Source organism: Egretta garzetta, unplaced genomic scaffold (assembly GCF_000687185.1).
Source record: "Egretta garzetta isolate BGI_Z169 unplaced genomic scaffold, ASM68718v1 scaffold108, whole genome shotgun sequence".
Classification (NCBI taxonomy): domain Eukaryota; kingdom Metazoa; phylum Chordata; class Aves; order Pelecaniformes; family Ardeidae; genus Egretta; species Egretta garzetta.
In genome coordinates, this window is record NW_009260614.1 from 396,344 (window position 1) to 419,554 (window position 23,211).

General features: G+C 56.2%; 1 protein-coding gene across 1 annotated transcript in view; it reads left to right on the forward strand.

Annotated features, from left to right (window-relative positions):
* EPHA8 (EPH receptor A8) overlaps positions 1–23,211 on the forward strand; it is a 61,197-nt gene that overhangs the window by 31,227 nt on the left and 6,759 nt on the right. Inside the window, exons 3-11 of the mRNA XM_035900575.1 lie at positions 2,334–2,997; positions 15,853–16,008; positions 17,053–17,388; positions 19,681–19,805; positions 19,989–20,151; positions 20,619–20,715; positions 21,347–21,414; positions 21,948–22,073; positions 22,650–22,835. Coding sequence (XP_035756468.1) covers positions 2,334–2,997; positions 15,853–16,008; positions 17,053–17,388; positions 19,681–19,805; positions 19,989–20,151; positions 20,619–20,715; positions 21,347–21,414; positions 21,948–22,073; positions 22,650–22,835 — 1,921 coding nt within the window. The remainder of the gene's footprint in view (positions 1–2,333; positions 2,998–15,852; positions 16,009–17,052; positions 17,389–19,680; positions 19,806–19,988; positions 20,152–20,618; positions 20,716–21,346; positions 21,415–21,947; positions 22,074–22,649; positions 22,836–23,211) is intronic.

Below are 23,211 nucleotides of genomic sequence, written 5' to 3' on the forward strand. Positions count from 1 at the left end.
GGGGCAGGGGACTGGGATGTTCAGGGGTGCGCAGGGGGCTGGGGGGTGCAGGGGGCTGGGGTGTGCAGGGGGCTGGAGTGTGCAGGGGGCTGTTCTGTGCCTGCTGCTGCAGACACTTCGGGGCACCCCTGTACCCCTTGGCCAAATGACAGGAATGTATCCCGGGCGTCACTGCACTTCCTACGGGCTCACCTCTGTGGTTGGGGAAGTCGAGGTGTAATAAGAGGGGTGCTGCCCGCTCCCCCTTCCAGCAAAGGGCACAGGTAGCCTGTCCCCTTTCCACATTGCCTACCTGAGTGCTGGGGTGCAGAGCAGGTCCTAGGATGAACCTGGGCATTTCTGGAATTCAGAAGATAATTTTTTTAAAAGAACCAGAAATATTTCTCTCTCCTGGCAGTGGCTTGACTTTCACACCCTTTGCCAGCATGTTCCATGCGGAATGAGCTTTCGCCGAAGTTTGCACCTGGAGCTGCTGCTTTTACCAGGTTGCTTTACACTCTTTAGGAGTGAGAAGCAGAGGTTTCTCCTAAATGCAAGGTGCTGGGGGAATTTTTAAGGTGTACATCACCACAATGCCTGCTCTGACCACCCTAGCAGAGGGCACAGCAATGCCTCCTCCCCAGGAGCTGCAGGTTAAGGAGGTTAAACAAGGAAAGGTTTTCCCATCTGGGAGGGGAGAAGGGAGCGGACTGTCTTACAATTATCACTGAGAACCTCCTCCCAATACCTCTTACGCTCTGGGGTGTGATGCCCTTGCCGAGCTGTGTCCTGTCCCAGCAGACCTGCACCCCCGTCCGCCCCCACAGTCGCTGGGGTGAAGTCCTCAGGCTCACCCCCTCTGAGCTGAGCATCAGGCTCCTGCTCTCTGGGCTGCTGCTGGTTTTGCCTCTGTAGTGAAACACAGATCACCACTCGCATAAGGAAACACTGGTTTTGCCCCCATCAGAGCAAGCCCGGAAGTTTATTTTCATGTACTTGCAATGCTGCTTAAGAGATTTGATTTCCTGCTCTGTGCACCACCGCTGGAGCTGTGCTTGGCTCCCCTGGCCAGCACACAGGCGAGACAGGGCACCCACTGTCCTGAGCTGGGGGCTGCTCCCTGCCCTCGAGATTCTGCAGGGCTGCGTCTGGGACTGTCCCTCACAGCTGGACTTGGGCATGATGGTGGGACACAGGCATCTTCAAAGCCTGTTGCTAAGACCAGGGAGAAGTCAGAAGGTTTGAAGGCCTCTGCTCCTCTTCCTCCTCCTCCTTCTCCCATAAGAAGGATTCAGGGGTCCACACCCCCCACATGGGGGATGTGACTGGGGTGCCTGGTTTGGGCAGGGATGTGAGTGGAAGAGGTGGTGGGAAGCTCCTGGGCCTGTGGGTCCTGGTGAGGGGTTGATGGGGTTGGAGAGGGAGAGGTAAGGCAAGAGCGAGCTCCTGGAAGTGTCCTGTAGCCCCCAGTAACTAAGTTCAACTTGTCCCTCAGCTATGGAGCTCATTCGTGTCCAAAATCTCACCACTTCTTCTCACTTCTCATCCGTCAAAATCACTTAGCATCCCTCCCTTCGGTGACACAACCGTTCCTGGCCTTCTAAACTCACCCAGACCACCCCTCCATTGCAACCCTGCTTGCTGCAGACTGCTTTTGCCCAGCATCTCCTCCCCAAGCTCACCCTGCTGCCAGTGCTACGCTGAATTCCAACCCCAGAGCTGCCAAGCTGTAAGCCCCCGGGTTCCCAAAGCCAGCCCCAGCCCACTCTCTCGGTAGGCGCACACTGAAGAGCCACACTGACCGTACCTCGCCTGGGAAGCAGGGGGCTCTTAGCCCCAAGGACCCCTGTTTCTTGCGGGAAGCCCTGTGCTCACTGCATGCTGCCCCTGTGGTGTGCACCCCGAAACTCATTCTCCAGCCTGATTCGTTTGTGCATGGAGATTTCATGGGGCAGAAGAACTCAGGTGAGCACCACGCAGGTGCCTTCCTCCTCCTGCTGCGAATGGCAGGCTGAACACCAAGAAAGGGGACTTGCAGACCTGGTCTGGAGGGTTTGGAGCTGCTGCAAACGCACAGGGCCATCAGTTCTTGCCGTCAGATCAGGCTCATGCAAGCCTTCCTGTCTGTGCACGGGGGTGGGCTGTGAGCCTGACTGCCCAAATTAGTGCTGGGTAAAGTCTGCTCATTCTCATTTCCCTTTGCCCTGCAGCAGCAGTGATCTCTCGTCCAGACACAGCTGCAGGAGCAGAGGGAGTTCATCCCGGGGTGGGCAATGGCACAGACTCCTGCATGCCCCGTGCTCACCTGGTGTTCGGGGCCATCTGGAATGACCTGTTCTCTCTCCCTCCCGCAGTGGGATTCGATCAATGAAATGGATGAGTTTTTCAGCCCCATCCACACCTACCAGGTCTGCAATGTCATGACCCCCAACCAGAACAACTGGCTACGGACCAACTGGGTCCAACGGGATGGCGCGCGGCGGGTCTATGCAGAGATTAAATTCACACTGCGGGACTGCAACAGCATGCCGGGTGTGCTGGGCACCTGCAAGGAGACTTTCAACCTCTACTACCTGGAGTCCGACCGGGACCTGGGCACGAGCACCCGGGAGAGCCAGTTTATGAAGATCGACACCATTGCAGCTGATGAGAGCTTCACCAACGTGGACCTGGGGGTGAGGCGCCTGAAGCTGAACACGGAGGTGCGGGGCGTGGGGCCGCTGAGCAAGAGGGGCTTCTACTTGGCCTTCCAGGACATAGGCGCTTGCATCGCCATTGTTTCAGTGCGGGTGTACTACAAGAAGTGCCCGGCAATGGTGAGGAACTTGGCATCCTTCTCCGAGGCTGTGACTGGGGCAGACTCATCCTCCTTGGTGGAAGTGCGGGGAGAGTGCGTGGGCCATTCAGAGGAGAGGGACACCCCCAAAATGTACTGCAGTGCTGAGGGAGAATGGTTGGTGCCCATTGGGAAGTGTGTGTGCAGTGCTGGCTACGAAGAGCAGCAGGATTCCTGCATGGGTGAGTCCCTGCTTCTTGCTAGTGGTGCCTGCAAGGGGAGGAGGGGTGGCTGCAGGGGGCTCCTGCCTCTTTGGAGAAGGGCTGAGGACAGAAGCCTGCTCACAAAAAATTGGACAGCCAGCCTCTGTGGAGGCCAAGGGCTGCCCAAGCCTTTGCTGGCCGGCTTCATGCTTCCAGAATGTGTTGTTGGTACCACCAGCAAGCTCCTTGGGAGCTCCTGTGAGCCTGGCCGTGGCAGGTCCTGGTGCAGAGGGCATGGCTTTGGGATGGGGACTGGCTCTGCAATGGGGGCTGGCAGTGGGACGGGGGCTGCGCTGCCTTCCTCTTCCCCTAACATGTAGCACATGGCCCAGAGGCCCCAGCCTGGTGCCCCCAGCAGCTCCTGTTGGTGCTGAGACCTCTGCTGGTGCACAGAGCACAGCTTGGCCTCTCCAAGATGCCCCACTGCTTGCTTGCCTTTGGCAGGGGGTTTGAAAGCCAGGAATGCAAAAAGAAAAACCCCAAGCTTTTATGAAACAAGGTTATCGCGTCCATCCATCACCCCTCCCCGGGGTTGCTGCAGAGCCCTGCCGTCTGGGGGTGCCGAGAGCCTTCCCGGGGGCCCTCTGTGCTGCTGGGCAGACGTCAGGCTGCCGACTGTACAAACCGCGATAAGGAAGCGGGGTGACCAGCAGCAGCCGTGCACCAGGCGGCGGGATGTGTGTGTACAGAGCACGGCGCTCCGGGGCTCCCCATGAGAGCCCTCTGCACAGATTTGTTTGCTCTCGGTTTCTTTACGGGAAGTGTTTAGGGGAGCAGCACAAATAAGAGTGTGGGGCTTTTGTTTGAATTTCATGGAAATGTCAAGTGGAACATTTGTCTTAGGGAGACTTGATGCAAGGTTAGGACGTCCAATGCTGGACTGGAATGGATCCAGGTGCTTCTGGGACCCGTGCCGGCCCCGGCAGGTCCCCAGCTACCCAGTGGGAAGGACGAGCAGAATAAATGCTTCTATCGAAAACTCCTCCAGCCTGAGACCATTGATTTGAAAGTCATCCTGGGATAGATGTGATAATTCAGAAAGGGTCGTCTTCTCCCAGCTGAAAGAGTGGCTGTTAAGCATGCGTGGGGCCTGGGCAGGGGGGCAGGGGCACTGGCATGGGCTGCCTGGATGGCAGGGTCTCAGCTCTGTGACTGCAAGGACCTGTGAGGTGGAGTTTTGATTCAGAACGTCCAAACACCCCTTCCCCATATTCCCCCTCTGGTGGTCCTGCAAAGTCCAGGACATCACCACCCCAAAGCCTGGGGGCTTAGGGAAGCCCTGGCACCAGTGTTGTGCTCAGCCTGTCTAATTTTCCTGCATTTCCTCGGGCACGTTTGCCTCTCTCCTGAGAGCAAAGCTGCAGAAGAGCTGCTCTGCCCTCCTGCCTGTCTCTGGTGGGCTTGGCCCTACCCATAGGCATGGCACGGGAGGAAGGGTGGTCCAAGCTGCCTCCTTGATGGGGTGGACACAGGCAGAAGCTGACCCTTCTGCATGCAGGCAGACTCAGACCCACACTGCTCAACCAGCAACACTCTTGGGTGAAGGTCTCTGGGGCTTGTGGGGACAGAAACAGGACAGAAATGTCATTGGAACTTTGCCAACCTCAGTGGCATCACACCCTCCTGCCTTCCCTGCCCCATTTATCCAGCTCCTAGCACGGGGAGCATCCAGCGAGCAGGGCAGCCCCTCCTGCCTAGCAGTGCCTTTGGTGGGTGGGTGTGGAGCAGGAGTACATATATTTACACACGAAAGCAAACAGATGCAAATTTCTGATCTAAGCTCCTTGTGTTTGATTGGGGCAGAGTTCATTTTTCACAGTGAAAAGTGCCTTTCTGGAATGATTTATAACCCCAGCGGATCTGTCGGAGTTGGAAATTAGCCGTTTTAATTGTCAGGCGGACAAAAGCAGGATTCCAGTGGCTGTCCCCCTAGCCATTTTTCATTCTCCGTCACAGGGATGAGATGATATAAATCACTCCTTGTGGCCCTAATAATCTTTCTATAAATATCAGGGAAATTCATTTTTTGCTTGGGGGGAAAAAAATTAGAGAGAAGATACTTTGCCTCTATGGCAGTGTTTAAAATGTGATTCCAAATTAATTTCCTTCCGCCTTTCACAGCTAGACACCTTATTTGTCAAAGCTAAAGATGTTTGAACAGTGGAGGTTTCTCCCCCTTCTCTCTAACATTCATTTGTCTAAGGACCTGCCAGAGTGATGGAAGACAGCTCAGGGAACCAGATGATGGCCAGAGTGGTTCCCAGCCCTTCGCAGGAGAAGGAAGGCTGTGCCACAGAGCCGGGAAGGCGGGGTGAGGTGGGACGTGCTGGGGGACACGTAGGACCCTGGGGGACTCCTCTGCCTCTCGTCCCCTTTACTGCCAGCCATCACCTTGGGTGCCCCTTGTTTTGGGCAGGAGGATCTCTGACTCCTTACACTTACCCCAGCGGTATCCACAGATTTTGTCTGGTGATGTCCTGGTGTTTGCTGTAAGGATGTGAGGGGCATCTGCCTGATTTATCTTCAGCATCACAGCTGCAGCTGGGCACGGGTGCCGCAGGGCCTTACTGGGCAGAAACCAGGTTTGAGCATGAATTGCCACAGCTGCTGAGGGCGTCCTGGCGTTTGCCAGCTCCTAAAATTCCCGGCTTCTAGTCCCATGGCATCTTCTGCCATGGCCACCCCAAGGATGAAACCCCTCGAGGTCTCTCTCCCAGGGTGGCTCAGCCCTGCTGCCTCACTCGCTTTCCCCCTTCGTTCTCAAGGCTCTAAAGGGCTTTGCTTCCCTCACCCCTGTCATCCACAGCCAGCCTCGCATGTGCTGCTCTTTCCTCCCTGAAACCTACAGTCCACAGCAAGGCATGTTAGTGTCTCTTACACGCAGCAAACAGCAACTGCCTTGCCTAAATAGCAGAATAAGCAATAGCATATGTGAAAAGGATCTGTCCCAGCAATTTATCAAATAAGAAGACAATCAGCATAATTCACCTTATTTATATGCAGCTGCTGTACAGGACAAATAGAGACCCACTTCAAAAAGGTCAGTGCAATTAGAGAAATGAGAGAGGGGAGCACTTTAACCCTGGGTCTGTGCTTGTGGGAAGGGAAGAAACCCACCAGCCACCTCCTCAAACAGCCGTGGGGCTGAGAGCCAGGACGCACGCACCACGTCCTGTGGATGGATGGATGGATAGATGGATGGACAGAGAGGTGGACAGGGAGGCTCCAGCAGGTGAGGACAGTGGCTCTTTGGGGCTATGGCCTTTGCATTGGGATCAGGATTTTGGGGCAAACCTGAATTATTTGTTGGGCTGTGCCTGGCACCAGCTATCAGTGAGCAAATCTGGAAAGCTGGGCCAAAATCTGTTTTGCTGACTGCAAGTTGTACACATGCATAGAGTTGGTCTGGACCGCTGGTAACAGTGCCACAGCTACGGATCCCAGTGCTGCTCCCTGGGAGCTGGCACAAACCCTCCATCCATCCAGCTTCCAGCCACGGCACCTCCAGGCACGCAGAACCTCCCAGGAAGCTTTTTCTTTAATGAACAAATGGAAAAGCGTAAAACAGAAGGGACAGGGCCCCTTTCCCTGCCCTCAGAGCGAGTGGATGAACCTTTGGCAGAAATGCAGTTCCCAAAGAGTATCTCTGTGGTATATCCATGGGTTTCAGGAGCAGGACACATGGTTCAGGCATTTTTATCAGAAGTTTGGAACCAGGCGTCTAAGCCTCTGGGTGTCCTGATCGCTCTGGCTGCTTTTCCTCTGTGGTGCTCAGACGCTTCAGCTTGATGTTGCCTTTGGCTGGAAAACAGCAATGAGGGACCAACAATTAAGCGATTGCTGCTCCATCAGCCCATTTGCACATGGCGATGGGCGTTTGTAGCCTGCTAGGGCTGGGGGAGAACAGCTACCGAGCAGGGGGCTGATGTGTGTGGCTGAAGGAGGATCCAGCCCTGGGGTAGTCTTTACCCATCTCTGCTTAAGCCGAAAAAATGGCCCATGTCCTCTGGACAAGGAGAAGGGAGGGAGGCTGCCGCTGCCAGGACCCTTTGCCATCCAGCTCCCAAACTGAAGGAGGGATGGGAATAGGGGAAGGACTGCTGGGACAATGGGCAGACCCCTCTGCTGCTGGGCTCCCTTATGCCTCCTGTGGCACATGGCTGGTGGAAATGGATCTGGGGAGTCTGGTTAGCAATCTGGAAGCCAGTTAATTTTTTCCAGTCGTTGAGATTCATGCTGATGAACCAATCAGCAAATTTAATGTACCTTAAACCTTCCTCGTGGGCAACTTTAATCGAGCAATTAAAGCACCACGGCATTGCTAATTAAGAGGAGAAAATACCCAGCTTGGTAATTATATGCTTGTGAATAAGTTTTGCATCCATGGACCTTTATGGAGAAAGTCAGTGGAGACTAACATTCCGGCTGGTGGGGTGGGGGGAGCAGGACTGGATGGTGTGAGAGGAGGGGGAACCCCATCCAGCTGCACCCCATTGCCCACATACGGTGCTGGTGGTCACAGCCCTTGCCACACAGGGTCAGGGTAAGCCCTAGAAACGCCAGGAGACAAAATGACAGAGGCGAAGCCATTGGCAAGGGAGCCCAGGTCAGATGCACAGGGTCCCGCTGGGCTGGGCTGGGCAGTGACCTGCGGCCACGACAGCAAACCTGTGCAGCTGTGTGAACAGATGTGGTCCAGATGCTGATTTTGAAAGGGGAGGAAAGGTGGAGCCATGCGACCTGCACTCAGTTGGCACAAGGGGACAGACCCCTTTGCGCTGCAGGGGGGGATGCTGCTGGCTCCTGAATCCCTGCCCAGGGAAAGCACAGCCTCTGCTCCCTTCCCTCGGTGCGGAAGGGGCAGCGAAGCATGCAGGGAGGAGGAGAGACATGCTAGAGGGTTAGGGCAGCCTGCCAGAGCCTTGCTCCATTCCCTTCTCTCCCCAAACTCCTTATCCCTCTCTAAGTCAGAGATGCTCTGGGAAGCCTCAGGCTTCCCTCCCCTTTTTCTGCTAATGGCGATTTTTTTCCCCACCTGTGTAAGAACATCACAGAGCAACCATGAGCTCCGGTTGTTATGTCTTCACGTGGAACAGCCGACACAGGCTGCTCGGTTGCAAACAGGACACTGGTCTTGTTGGGCTGACTGCAAGCAAACCCCCTTTTTCCTGGCTCTGAGCTACACGGGGGCCCCCCCAAACACACCTGGGGGTCACACATACCTCTGTCACTCCGCAAGCCTGGGATTCCAGTGCACCCATTACCAGACCTCCTGTAGATCCTGCCTGGAAGCAGATGCACCATAATACTAGGGGTGACAGACAAATGCGTGTAAAATAGCCTCCTGTTGCAACTCCAGACCAGCATGTTGGAAGACATTTCGCATTTCTTTGCAGGTCGGTGTGGGTTTCAAGGATGCTTTCTCTGCAGGTCCCAGAGCCCACGTGCTGGCTCCGAGCCATGGGCTGGGTGGTTGGGCTGCACCTCAGAGGCTCCCGGACCCCCCTGGCAGGCTACCAGGCTGCTGTGCCCAGCGCTCAGCTGCACCATTGCCCCCAGGGCTCACCACAGAGGGCTTCTGCCACGAGTGTACCAAAATAAACCTTCCAAGGGCAGGAGCAGTGATGGTTTCGAAGACGCGTTATGGGAGTTATGCAAATGTCCTTTCAGTGATGTCAGGCAAGAAGAATCAAAGAAACTTCGTGACTCACAAGATTTTCATTGCTGGTTTGAAAACCAGTCAGCCGCTTTGTAAAATGCAGGCAATACCGGCTGGTGAGATTACATCGCCTTCTGTTTATCTCACGCAAAGCCTCTCACCCTAAAAAAATGAAAAAAAAAAAAAAAAAAGAAAAAAAAGAAAACAGTTTGTTTTCCGAACCACATAAGCGGGGACTGTTTGGGGTGCAGGTATCAGACCTCAGATGGGAACAGACTGCAAAGAAGATGTGTCAGAGACACAGACTGCTGGCAAGGTTTGGGCTGGACATCAGGAAAAACTTCTTCCCCTGGAGGATTATCCATCCCTGGAATGGGATCCTTGGATTCACGCTTGCTTCTGAGCAGGACTTCCAGCTTATAGCCCCAGGCCTGGCTGCTAGTCAAGCTGTTTGGATCCTGGGTCCGCTGGGCTAATTCAGCTTGGTGAGCGTGCCAGAGGGGGCAGGACGAGGTGAGCTCGGTGACGCCAGCACCTTCACTCCCTCCTCTAAACCTCAGGCAAGTGGCCAATTGCATTTACCAGGAAAACAAAACAAAGCAGCCCCCCTAACACCTAAAACCTTTTTTTTTTTTCTCGTTATGAACAAACAGAAAGGACAGAGGTGAGTGCAGAGCTGCCCCATCCCCACCAACAGAGCTATGGGATTTGTCCCTGGCTGAATTTTTTATTGTTTGCCACTTTTCCTCCGAGTTTGCTGTGTTCAGCCAGACAGAGGGTGAGAATGATGCTAGGCTGGAGTTCAGGGTGTTGATGGGGATGAAACAAATTTCTTTTGTGCCTGGTAGGTCTCTGTAGTGCCGAAGAGCAGCTGGACTGTACTGGCTGGACCCAAAGACCTTCACCAGTTTTGGAATGTGGGGTTTTTTTTGGTTTGAACTCTTCTTTTCCGCAGAATTTGGCCAGGTTCAGGTCATGAACGCAGGTTGTTGCTCTGGGTGACCAAGGGGAAGCCGTTTTGGGAGAGTTTAGAAACAGGCAGCCTGCAGGGAAGACCTGGCATTTTGCACCAGTCCTTACACCAGAGATGCTGCAATGCAACGGGGGGCTGGGGACCTTAAATTCGCTGCCAGCATATCTGGAGGCTTGGTGTGATTGCCTTGCATGGGGAAGATGCTCCTCATCCCACAGAGCAGTAGGACCGTGCCAAAGATTTGTTCTGTACTTGTCATGAGATCCAGATCCTACCCATGTCACCACTGCCTGTGTGATGACTTCTTCCCCTTCCTGAAAACACGATGCTGCTGCTGGCGCTTCCCCACGACGGAGATAGGGATCCAAATGCTGGTGGTACTCAGCTCTGCAGGGGCGAGGGCTGGCCCCTCTCATGCTCTTCACTTGCTTCTGCTGGAGCGCATTTATTTATTTACTCAGTCTAAAGCTCGGCGCCCGTATATATCCATGGCCATATGCCTGTGGTGAGAGGGCTCGCATGCCCTCCAAAGCTGCACACTGGTTCCTGCGGGGGCTGGGTTTAAGTTCTCAGTGTTTTCTGTATCGTTTCTTCATTCACGCCTCTTTGCTCCCCGCAGCCTCACGGCAGGGACGCAGGGTCACCCCCAGCACTGTCGCCCCCAGGGGTGGCTCCCATCCCGCCCTTCTCCTTCCTGGACACAGCGTTTTCTGCATTTGTGTTTAGCCTGCTGAAAACTGTGGGGTTTGTCAGAAGCCTTGGATAGTTCTGTCTAAAACCCTCCAACAAGGCGGAGTTTTGAAAATAGCTTTTTTCTAATTCTAGCATTAGGCTGCCTGTTTCCATCTGACTCCTACAAGCTGTAGTGTTCCCCCGGATCAGCTTTATAAAAAAGCCTTCACTCCGAGAGCGTGCCAGGCTGTTTCACCTACATAAGTCTGCACAGCATCGCCTCAGCTCCACTCCCACAGAAGGATGTCTGCACCACGCAGCAGACCCGCTCTCGCAGCACACTGTGATTTGGATGTTCCCTCCTTTTTTCCTTTTTTTTTTTTTTAATTAAAAAAAACCATGTAGGGCAGAGTTGGGGGTGCTTTCAACAGTACTGAACTCAGGGCAAGAGGCAAGACCAGCTGTTTTTTCTATGGCAGCACCATGCAGATGTCCAGTTTGGGATGCAGCCAGTCTGGACCACCATGGTTCCAGTTTGCCCAGCACAACAGGTGGAGTTACTCCACTTGGAAGAGCAGGGCCCTCCTTATCCTGGTGGCTGTGAAATCTGGGTCTTGAGCAAGTGAAAAGCACGGCAGGGGCCAGCACAGCCCTTGCTCCTGCAGAGCTGAGCACCACCCGCGTTTGGATCCCTTTCTCCATCATGGGGAAATGCCAACAGCAGCACCGTGTTTTCAGGAAGGGGAAGAGGTCGTCATACATGCAGTGATGACATGGGTAGGATCTGGTCTTGAGCAAGAAGCTGTGCAGGGTGCCCTTTGCTGCATGCGCCATTTGCTCCAGCTGGAGGCAGAGGGTTTTGCTAGCTTTGCAAAATCTTTGCGGGTGAAAACTCCCGCTGTTCCCTTCTCTGCAACGTTCGGGGGTGGGAAGGAGTGTGAGATGGGTTGAACTGTGGGAAGAAGGGCCAAGCAGCCGGGAGGTGATGTGAGGCGGAGTCTGGGGTGATGTGAGACCAGTTCAGGTGTGCAGGGTGGTGTGATGGGCTGTAAGGCGGTATCGGGGCTGGGAAGGGTTGTGAGCTGTGCAGAGGGGCTGCAAGGTGGGGGCTGGGCTGTGCAAGGGGCTGTAAGGGGGTGCTCAGGGATGAGAGGTAAGGCAGTGATTGGGGGCGTGAGACAGCACGGGGGCGAGCAGCACGCGAAGGATGCACAGAGCATCAGCAGGGCCCTGGGGTGATGCATGATCTAGGGATCAGGAGATCCAGCCCAGACAGCCCCCGAACCCCCTTCCAGACCACCGACCAACTTGGGGACAGAGCCTGGGCTGACCTGAGGCTGCAGGGAAAGGGGAGCACAGCTTTGCACAAACACAAGGTTTGGGGCGATGAGGCGGACGCCTCTTTTTTAAGACATGGCTGTGAATAACATGCTTCTGCTTTGGTATCTGCATCATGTGGGAGCTGAGATTGGAGGCATCATGCTGAAATGGGATTGAAAGGAGCTGGGATTTTCCATGCTAGCTTCTCCCTCAGCCCGGAGGGCTCTGGGACTGGTGCCTGCATCTGGCTGTCACTGTGGCTGTGACACCCTTATTTCCATCTCCATCTCCTCCCCGCACCAGCAAAGGGAGGTACACAGCTGTTCTTCTGGTGCTTGCTGATGCCCAACTTTGTTTCAGGGTCAGGGAAAGGGGCAATTGATGGCACCAGTGCCGTGGAGCTGCCCCATGGCACCTTCTCAGCCATGCCCTTGCCCTGCCCAAACCTCCTGGGCTGAGGATGGAGCTGAGAGGAGTGACATGGCATCGATGCTCGCATTTGCAGCCCCACCAAAGTAGCCCTTGGTGGTCCCACCAGGGCCACCTGCAGAGCACTACTCCCAGACGGCAACTTCAGGCCGAGAAGAGCAACTTGTTCCCAGCTAGCGTAGCCTCGACAGGTTCATCTATCATTTCCCGAGCTCTGCCAGCTTGTTAGCAGATGTTGTCCTGTCCCCAGAGGACAGAGAGGGAGGGAAACAAATGGACCGAACTGCAGATGGCTGGCAGAGCCCTCCCCGCGCTGGCTGTTTCTGAGACAAGCTGCTGCTCTGGAGCCCCTCGAGCTGGCTATGCCTGAGAGTGTGGAGTTGGTGGGCTGGGAAGAACAGGCAAGATGCGCTCTGCAGGGTGCGGGGATCTGCGGAAGCCCTGTGGTATTGACCCCAAGAGGCTGGGGTGATAACTAGGGACCCACCTCTGCAGCAGAGGGCTGGAGATGTGCTCTGCCAAGCACAGGTTTAGTGTCTGTTCTGGTAGGCTCCGCTTGTGACACTGGGACCAGCCAGGTGTCTGGGCTGCAAGCCCAGTGTCGATGTGCGAGTCGAGCTGGGCTGTGGGCGAAGGTTTGCTGCTGTCCCGTGTGCACTGCAAAACCACACCGTGAGATGGAACGGCAAGGACTGGCAGCCTTGGCTGGGCTTTGCTGGGGGAATGGCCCTGGGGACAGGAGGAGGACACCAGTAGCAGGACTTCTGGTGGTGCACAAAGAGGACCCGAGATCCTGAAACACAGAGCACAAGTATTGACTGCATAAAATAATAGTATTAAAAAAATAAATCCCCACCCTCTGCAGGGCTCCATGGAGGGCACTTCTGGCAGGCAGCAGTAGCTGGTTGCAGTGAAGACAGCAGGACCATGGTTCTGCACCTCCCTGGTGGGTGGCTTCAGATTTGGGTGGCTTCAGACTTTGGTGGCTTCAGTGTGTGTTACAGCCACAGCCATGGAGCTGTGATTTCATACCTTGTACAGGTTCCAAGCTGGTGCCCTGTCCCCCGTGCTTGCAAAAGTCTTGGCATGTGTGTCCTGCTTCCAGCTAATGCAAGCACTGAGAGGCGCGGAGGTGCACGACCCCATCCAGAGCAGTGCCTGCCCCAGCCTCCGTTGCCCTCCCGGCTCCTCACGTGCTGGTGCTGTCCCGGTGCCGGGAGGTGGCTGTCAATGCCTCTGCCCTGGCGCACAAATTCACCCATAATTTGTCATTTAGGATAATTTTCCTCCTGAGAGCATCTAAAATAATTGTGAATCATTGCTACAGGTAATTAACATTTTTTTACAGCATTAATGCTAAGTGATTACAATATCTTGGTGCAAATCTGCTGTGCTTCATGCTCCCATCCTTCCTGCTGGCCCGTCTCTCCATACCCCATACAGCACTGATTTCTCTGCCCTTAATTAAATATTGGTGGGGGGAACCACTCCAGTGCTTCCAAGAGTCCCTGGCTGCTGTTTCCTGCGTGGGTGGAAGATGGTGGTGGCTTGCAGGTACAAGGGAGGGTTCACACAACAGTTGAAGGTCCTCACACGGACACTGGCTAGCATGGACTGCGGGGCTACCTCGTTGCTCAGTTCCCACCTGCTGGGCCGTGCTCAGGCTGTGTCTTCCATCTTTCCCACACGGAGGAACCGGGAGCTTTTCTTTCTTAGAGATTTGGTTTGGGCTTTTTCCGCAGCTGGCTGCCCCTGGATTTGTCCCCTGAGAGCAGGGTGTAGCAGCACTCATCTCAGCCTTGCACCCAGAGCTGGGGGGCTGCAGACAGGAGGGCGCTGTGGTGCCAAGCAGAGGGCACTCGGCAAAGGCAGAGCCCCTGGCTCTCCTGGTGTGTGGCACGACCATACCAGAGCTGGGGAAATGTCCCAGGCTGTCCTTGGTGGGGCTGTCTGGGGAGAGCAAACCTCTCCCAGCTCTGCCTCCCCTGCTTCCCCTCCTCTTCTGACGTCCTCGAGGCGGCGAAAGGTGCCAAGGGAACTGCGGGGCGAAGCAAGCCCCAAGCTGCTGCAATTTCCCCATGAGTCACATCTGCCTTCCCTTGGATCCCCACGTTTGAGCATTTCTGCTCCTTGCTCTGATGCAATTCAGGGCCTGGAGGAGCAGGGATTCGGGAACAAACTCTGGAGTTTCTGGTCTTTCTTTTTTCCAGCCTGCTATACCAAGCTGTGATACCAACATCTCTGGCAATACCGGTGGTATTTCTCCCCTGCCTTTAAAGTAGCATTCAGTGCAAAACTGCCCCAGGAGCTGATGACAGCATCTGAAAAGGGACCAGCAAACCACTGGGGCTGCGTGTGGCTGGAGCACAGCCTTCAGCTGCCATTGCTGGAAGCAGCTCAGTTATAAAGAGGCCGCGGTATTTCTGTACAGTGTGTGATACGTGAAATATGCTGGTAGCAATCAGTCTGGGGAGATGGGTGGTGAAGAAAAGAGTGCTATTAATGAGAAAACAAATCAGCACCTAGAAGCAGAACAAACAGCCATCACGGAGGGACCCAGACCACCGGGGATGCTGGATCGCAAACAAAACCCTTCCACATGCTTGGAAGCAAAAATTGAGGCAGTATGCAGAGGTGGCCACTGGGGGTAAAGATGGGAAAATGAAGGTATTACTACCTCAGCAGGGAAAACCAGAAATGAGTCAGAGCCAGGATTAATGCTTGAATCACTGGAACCGGTCCTAGAAGTACTTGATGAATATGGGAACCCAGACAGAGCTTCTTTTCCTTACTCAGAATCAAAACCTGCGAGAGAGGACAGATCCTTCCCCCCCAGGGGGATACCTGACGTGCCACACGTCACTCTCCAGCTAATCGATTTTCCTAATGAGAACCGAGGTGTTTGTGTGACAAATGATTCACCCGCTGGGCAGCGGGGATGGAGGGAGCAGCCTGGCGCCAGCCCGGGCGCAGGGCGAGCGGTGCTCCTGCCGCACAGCCCCCGGCACCGGAGGAGGCAGAGCAGCCGCAGGCGGGGAGTGCGGTCAGGAAAGGCTCGGGCTGGCTCACTCGGCCTCGAGTCCCTCGCCGAGAGCAGGCAGTGCATGTGCACTGCCCGCGTGCTGCAGTGTGAAACGAGAGAGGGTGTTTCCCCTTGGTTTGTGCAAGTAAATCTGTGGCTTCAGATGGCAGCAGACCAGGGGCTCACAGAGGGATGTGCACCGTGTCCCAAGTGCCGAGTTTTTACTTCTTGAAACCGCCCACATGGACGCTCTTGAGCACCTGGGCACACCCAGCGCGAGGAGTGTGGCAACCACTGTGAAACGAGGGCTGTGCCATAAATTTGCCCTGTAAATGACGGCTCTTACAAGTTTACAAGGTGATTTCCAGTGCTGCCTGGCTTGGTCTTTGCAGTGGTCCCTGCACTGGGGGCCAGGCGGTGGCCCAGAGGGGTGGCTGCGGTGGGGAGAGTTCTGGGCAGCAGGCACGGGTGGAAGGGGAACACCTTGAGTTTTGTAGGCAACTCAGGAAAAGCAGAGGCACTGAGTCTGCTTTTATGAAGCAGTGGGGAGCAGGTACCAGGATGGCAATAAGAACAGCCTGCGGGGAGGGACAGGAGCGGTTTCCAGCTGGACTTACCTGTGTGCTGGGGAGAAGGGCTGGTTTCCCATGCGCTGGGTAAGAGCGGGGTCCAGCCTTGCGCTGGTGGGGTTTGCCAAGCTGCGGTGTGCTCCTGACCCAGGCACGTGCCTCTGACCTCTGCTTGTTCCCTCCTCGGCAGCCTGCCAGCTGGGATTTTACAAGTCAGCCCCCGGGGACCAGCTGTGTGCAAAGTGCCCCTTGCACAGCCATTCGGAGAGCCGGGCGGCCCGCGTGTGCCACTGCGACAGCAGCTTCTACAGGGCGGTGCAAGACCCCCCATCGGCCGCCTGCACGCGTGAGTACCCCGTCGGCCCAGGTGCCTGTCCGCATGGCGGCAGGGCCGGTCCCACGTCCTCAGGCACAGCAGAGGCTCCCGGGCTGAGCCCGTCATGCACCCTCACCTCTGCGCCCGCTGCCCAGGGCGCTGTCACAGTCAGCCCCGGGTCCCCCTCTGGCGCATCAGCTGAGACCCCTTTTAGCTGCACCCCCTCGCTGCCTGCTCATCCTCATCCTGCTGCTCCCCAAACATCCCCGGCCAGAGCCCACACCCCTCCCCAGGCTGTCTCTTGCAACGGAACAGGGCGAGACTATGGCTCTGCCAGAGAGCTCGCCTGCTCACACACCAGCCAGTGTGTCAGCCACTTGCTGGCCACTTTCCCCTGCAGAAATGCCCAGGGCGGTCAGACCCCTGGGAGGCTGTGGGACAGCGCAAGTGCTGCTGCCATCTCCCTCATTGTGGGTAGACATGGCACCAGGCTTGGTATACAGTTCCCACGCAGCTCTCTGCAATAGGCTGCTTTGAAGGGCCTGGTGCTATTAAAAGGGGCCAAGAGCATCCCAAGAGGAGTCCTCCTCTCTGCAGTGGGTCCAGGAGGGCAGAAAAGCTTCTAGCCAAAGCCAGGGTGAAAAACAAGTCAGCAACGTCTGACTTGTGTTTCCCTAGGTCATATCCACTCCAGATTGTTAATCTCCCCAGGAAATGTGAGTTAATCCTTCCCTTTAGATGAGCAGGTCCTGCTCCCCAGCCTCCAGTCCATTGACACCTTGGATCTTCCCCCAAAATCTTCCCACATCCCCATTGCCTCTCTTCCCTGCCTGGTGCGTGGCACCCTGATCCAGAGCACCTTACCTCCAGGCATGTCACCTCAAGACCTGTCTGTGTCTTTGCTGTCTTCTGTTTGGAGCATTTCACCCTCTGGGCAGCTCTGCGCTCCCCGTAGCATCATTTGTACACTCAGGCACATGCTGCCCAAGGTACACCCCTCGTTGGTCCCCTGCTCCACCAGTCCCTGTTGCTTCAGGAGCCCTGGCCCTGCCTGAACCTCTGAATCTTTTCCAGGCCCCCCCTCTGCTCCTGTGAACCTGATCTCCAGTGTAAATGGCACTTCAGTGACACTGGAGTGGGGCCCACCCCTGGACAAGGGGGGACGGGCTGACGTCATGTACAACGTGGTCTGCAGGCGCTGCGCAGGGGACGCCGGCCAGTGCGAGGCGTGTGGCAGCGGGATCCGCTTCATGCCCCAGCAGATGAGCCTGGTGCAGGGAGCGCTGACGGTGACCAACCTCCTGGCCCACACCAACTACTCCTTTTGGGTGGAGGCTGTCAACGGCGTGTCCGATCTCAGCCTGGAGTCCAGGAGGGCTGCGGTCGCTAACATCACGACAAACCAGGCAGGTAGGAGGAGCAGACACCCCCCGCCAGGCTTTGCCTGTGTGCGTGATGCTGATGTTGCTCCAACGTTGCTCCAGCCAGTATCTGCAGGAGCCAGAACCTGCCCTAGCAGCCAAGGTTTGGTGATGCGCATGGGGCCCCCAGAGATGTGACCCCTATCCTCTCTGCTGCTGGAGGGGGGTTCAGGGAGCCAGGGTGGACAGGAGATGAGCTGCTGCCCAAGGCAACACTTGCCCTTCTCTGGTTCATGGTATCCTTTTTCATCCTCCCTTTTCTCCACTCAAGCTTGCAGCCACTGGTGGAGGCTCCTTTTCTGCAGGAGACAGGGGGCACAGAGAACACTTGTTTATTGACAGGAACACTAACTGGAGCATGAATCTTTCAGGATGTTCCTCCAGCCTTCTGTCCCTTCCCAAAGGGCCAAGCAGCAGTTCATGCTCTGCTCTTAGCTGACACCAAGGCCAGGCTCTGGCAGGTGACAGCAACATTTGCTGGGAGATGTCTCTCTTGTGCATGTCTCATCTTTGCAAATCCCTTGCTGTGAAATGCTCTTTCATTACTCCTCAGCAATGCTCTATCCTGGCTGGGCCAGGACCTTGCTCCAGGGTCACCTGGGCACCTCCCCAGAGCAGAGCCCAGCTAAAGCCCTTTCCATGGAGCACGCTGTGGGCAGAGGGGACAGGGCAGGGACTGACCCTTTTTGTTAATCCTCCCAGCTGGAAATGAGCCCACGGGAACTTCCCGGGATGCTGAGCCCCTTCTGCTCTCATGGTGGTGGTGCCAGCAGGAGGAACCTGGGGAGCCTCATTGGGTTAGCTCACGGCTGGCATGAGAACAAGGCCCTTTTGTCACTAATGCCTGCCTGCAGCACTTCAGCCCTCTGCCGAGCCCACGTGGAAGCAGCTCGGTCCTGCCTGCTTGCTCCTGCCTGATCCCTCCAAGTGCTGGCAAGCAGCAGCGTCCTGATGCCTTGGAGGGGGGCAGCTCTCAGGAAGTGCTGAATATTCCCATTTCAACCTCTCTGCTGAAAAGTGGATGCTGAGCAGGTGCCGTGAAAACAGTGGGGTGGAGAATTTGGTGGTGATTGAAGTTGAGCTTCGAGGTGCTCCAGCTGCTGCATGCCATAGAGAGTCCCTGCCCACCCAGAGGGGCGGAGAGACCCCCGCTGCACTGCACAGGGAGGGGTCCCCATGCTGGGCATGTGTTGCTCTTGTCCCCATGGCCCCAGGCGGCTGTGCAGGGCAGGAGCTGGTGCAGCAGAGGTGCCCTGGGGCAGAGAGATGGCATTGCAGGAGCCCATGGGGTTTAGCTGATTCCCACCATCCCACCCTGTCCCAGCTCCCCGGGGTCCTGTGTGGCAACAGTGATTTCTGCTTCTCAGAGGAGCGGGCTCGAAGATGAACTGAGCTGTAACTGCTGCCTGTCAGTCCCTGTGTGCCTCACTGCTGCTGCAGCCCCTGCAGCCTCTTTTGGTCTCGGTGCTGCCCCAGCAACGCCCCACGGCAGGGAGCAGCTCCATCTGCCCTGGAGCCACCACATCACATTTTTCACTTGGCAGTGAGGATCATAAGGGGGTGCCTGACTCCTTCTCATGGGTCGGACCCAATGGCTGTCCCTGGCCATTGCAGCACCCCACCACACTCTCTGGGGTCCTTCCAGGGGGGATTTTCCCAGAGGGAAAAGAGGCAGTGAGCTGGTTGCTCTGGCTGTGGCAGCTCCAGTTCAGACACAGCAGGTACAAGGAGCAATTCACAGGCTCCCAGCCCAGGCCCAAGCAGGTGATGAGTACCTCAGAGCAGGACACACACACACACACACACACCAGGGACCTTTAGACTGATGCTTACTCCCTGACCACCCCTCTGGGCATTTATCACCTCCCCTTCCCTTCCCTCTTCCCCCGCCCCTCTTCTCTTTCCCCAGGTGGGGCAGGAGGGGTCGGGGTCCTGCCTGGCATCTCCATGACCTCCAGCCCCGCAGCCCCTTCTGCTTTCTGGCTCCAGATCCCAGTGAGGCACTAGTGTTCCCTCCTGCCTGCGCTGGGGCAGTGCCCTCCTCTTTCATCTCCTTGGAGCCTGCTCACTCCATGGGAAAGAGATTGAGGCAACCAAAGTGAACAAAAGCCTGTTTGCAAGTCCCTCCACAGCACTCATCTCTGCATGGCTTTAATTGAAACAGAAACATGGTTTAAACCAGCAACCGCTGCACAGGGCTCCAGTTCTACTCTTCCCTGCTGCTGTGTTCTGCTGCCCTCAGCCATGCAGGACCCTAACACCCTGCCCTCTGTGTCCCCAGCCCCGTCCCAGGTGGTGGTGGTCCGTCAGGAGAGCACGGGCCAGAACAGCGTCACCTTGCTGTGGCAGGAGCCAGACCAGCCCAACGGCATCATCCTGGAGTACGAGATCAAGTACTACGAGAAGGTAACACTGAGCCTGCTGCCACAAACCAGTCCCTGTGTGGTGGATTTAGGCAGGGGCATGGCTCAGTTTAGATCCTGCTGGTGCAATTGCTGCTGTCAGCCAGCCTTGCACAAAGGACTATTTTGGAAGACTTCGTAGTTGCTGTGCTGATGCAGGAAGGGTTTTGATGTTGGTTTTCCCCAGGACAAGGAAATGCAGAGCTATTCGACTCTGAAATCCAAGGGCACCACCGCCACCATCTCTGGGCTCAAGCCTGCGACCCGCTACATTTTCCAGGTTCGGGCTCGCACCTCTGCTGGCTGTGGGAGGTTCAGTCAGACCGTGGAGGTGGAAACGGGGAAGCCGGGTGAGTGTGCAGTGGTGGGATGTGAGAGGTGTGGGGCAGGGAGCATGGGGGATGGTGGTGCCTTTGTCCGTAGTGATTGTCCCTCTGCCATGCAGGGAGAGAGGCTGGAGGCACATCTCCTTCAGTGTCAGCCTGCAGGGCTTGCTTGAGGTTGCCCTCCTGAGATGCGTTTAGAAAGAAGAGGGAGGGAGGACTTTGCAGTTAGGGCAGGGAAGACCTGGTGAGGACGTGAGGCTCCCAGCTCTGCTCTGCATGGGTTTGCTGTATCTCTGTGGCTTTCCTGGATCTGTGCTTGGTTTCCCCATGTGTAAATGGTCTCTGTACACTGGGAGAGCCCCAAAGATGGAGCTGGGTGGGGAATGGTGCTTTCTCTTTGAAGAACATGACCCCCTGGGTGAGGTGAGTTTCTGAGCACAGCAGAGTGGTCCTCGCTCCAGCTCGCCTCCTTCCTACCCCGCTTCTTCCAGTCTCACTCCGGTACGACACCATGACGATTGTCTGGATCTGCCTGACACTCATCACTGGCCTCGTGGCGTTGCTGGTGGTCCTAATCTGCAAAAAGAGGTATGTGTTTTCTGGAGGTCAGTGTGGCTTGTCACCAAGCAGGGCAGGAGGGATGGGAGAATTTGGGTGCAGCTTTTCTCCTCTCAATTTGTCCAGAGCACCTGTAGGTTAGGGGTTAATGAGCAAGTTGCTCATTAACTCCGCTTAGAAGTCACCATGCCTCCACCTTCCCTGAGGCAGAGCCAATCTCCAGACCTTCCCCTCATGCCAGCAGGCTGAATAGCAATAGCCATGGCCATAGCAATACCAGTACCTCCACCACTACCAGTATGAGGGCTGACTGGGTGGTCTAGGAGGTAGGTCAGGAGTGGAGAGATCTCCATCAGAAAGGTCCAAGAGGGACTATGCGCTGCTGCGTGGCTGAGCCAGGCGTGTGGAACACACATGCCACTGCACAGAGGAGGTGAAAGGGCTGCAGCTTTTAGCACTGCCAAGCCTTGGGGACCACCTGGGAAGCACCTCGCTTCAGGCCAAAGTGTTGGTCCAGCAAGAGGCAGGGGTGCAGCGTTACCTCCAGCTCCTCTGGATCTGCCTACAGCCCCGGCGCACACTGCGTTCCGCCTTACCCTTGGGCTGACAGTGGGAGCGAGGGACAGGAGTGCCTCTTCTGACCCTTGTGTACCCACGGCAGGCACTGCGGGTACAGCAAGGCTTTCCAGGAATCTGACGAGGAGAAGATGCATTATCAGAACGGGCAAGGTAGGACCCTCCCTGCTGCTGCCCCTGGGGTGCGAAGGATCTCAGCCCTGCGGATGGGCAGGGACCTGGACCATTACCCTCTGGTGCTGCTGTGGTTTCCAGGGGGAAGGGTTTTGACCCCCGCCTGCTTCTGGGGATGTGCCTAGGAGAGCTGAGCAGGGGCTCTGGTGCTGGGTCACCCTGGTAGCGGGGCTGAAGCGCTGCACAGCCTGAGATGGGACTGCAGCACATTCATCCCAGACAGCAGCAGGCCAGAGGAGTGGAAAATTCACGGGTGAGGGGTCGGGGGGTGATGGAGGGGGACAGTCACATGGAGGAGACCTGGGCAGCCAGGTCCTGGGCTGCTCTGAGGACACGGATATGCTGAAGAGTGCCTTGGGTTTCCTTGGTGGTGCAACCTCTGTGGCTCCTCCGCATGCCAATCCATGAAGCCCTGCCCCTGCCCAGCCTCTGTCTGGCTGCTGGGGGCCCCCACTTCTTGGCGGCGCTGCCTGAAGGAGCTTATTTCCACTCTCCCCTCTGAAACCTGGCAGTGAAGTTCCCCGAGTCAAAATTCTATGTGGACCCCCACACGTACGAGGACCCCTGCCAAGCTGTGCACGAGTTCACCCGTGAAATCGAGGCTTCTCGGATCAAGATTGAGAAGGTCATTGGGTCCGGTGAGTCCCTGGGCATGAAATAACCTCTGCGGAGGCAGAGGGCTGCTATTTGGCTGGCATGGCACCCACAGCTCAGCCTGATGCAGAAGATGGCTCAGCCTGTCCTGTGTGCGCCAGCACACACAACCTCGAGCAAGCAACTGGGGTGACAAGATGCAAATGAAATTGCAAGCAAATCGGTAGATTTTCAGGACAAAAGTTTTTTTTGCTTAGGAACAGGGGCTTGTGGGGAAGCACAGGGCAGAGCCGGAGCTGGCGCTTCACCAGCAGCACCCTAAGGGCTCACCCTGTGTGCTGGGGGACACTGCAGAGCCAAGCAGAGCAGTGAGGAAGCCTAGCTCTGAGAGATATCCATGCTGCTAAGAGATTCCCAGATTTATTCATTAAAAGCAGTAAAGCAAGCACCACTGTGACCACCCTTGGCCCATCGCCTTCAGTAAAAAGCATCAGAGAGAGGTGGCTTCTGATATTTCTGTTATTCCCATCATGCCAGTGGTCCGGGTGATCCATGGTGCTGGCAGGTCAGTGCAAGAAGCTGAGGATGTCCCCATGCCCTCACCCTCCCTTGCCTTGCAGGGGAGTCCGGAGAGGTGTGCTATGGCCGCCTGAAGCTGCCAGGGAAGAGGGAAATTCCCGTGGCCATCAAGGCACTGAAAGCAGGCTACACGGAGAAGCAGAGACGGGACTTTCTGAGTGAAGCCAGCATCATGGCGCAGTTCGACCACCCCAACGTCATCCACCTGGAGGGGGTGGTGACCAGGAGTATGTGGCTGGCGGGGTTGGGACCCATGGTGGGGCAGAGCAGGGACGTATCTCCCTATGGCCACCCTGGGAGATGGGGGTGAGGGATCACTTTGGGTGCTCTCCATCCTTCAGCTGCCCTGGCTGCTCGCTTGTCAGACGTCCCTTTAGCTGGGGTCCCCTCTGTCCCACCCCCTTGCCTTCTCTTACAGGACGAGGTTTCCATGCGGCAGTTCCCCACCTTCCTCCACAATGCGCCCCAGGTCAGGGTTATTGGCTTAGGAGACGTCCTACCCATTAGTGTTTATTTGGAAGGCTGCCTGTATTGAATCATAATTTGAAGTCTTCCTTCAAAAAGGCACATTCTGATGCAAAGTGTTATGCTAATGGCATGCAC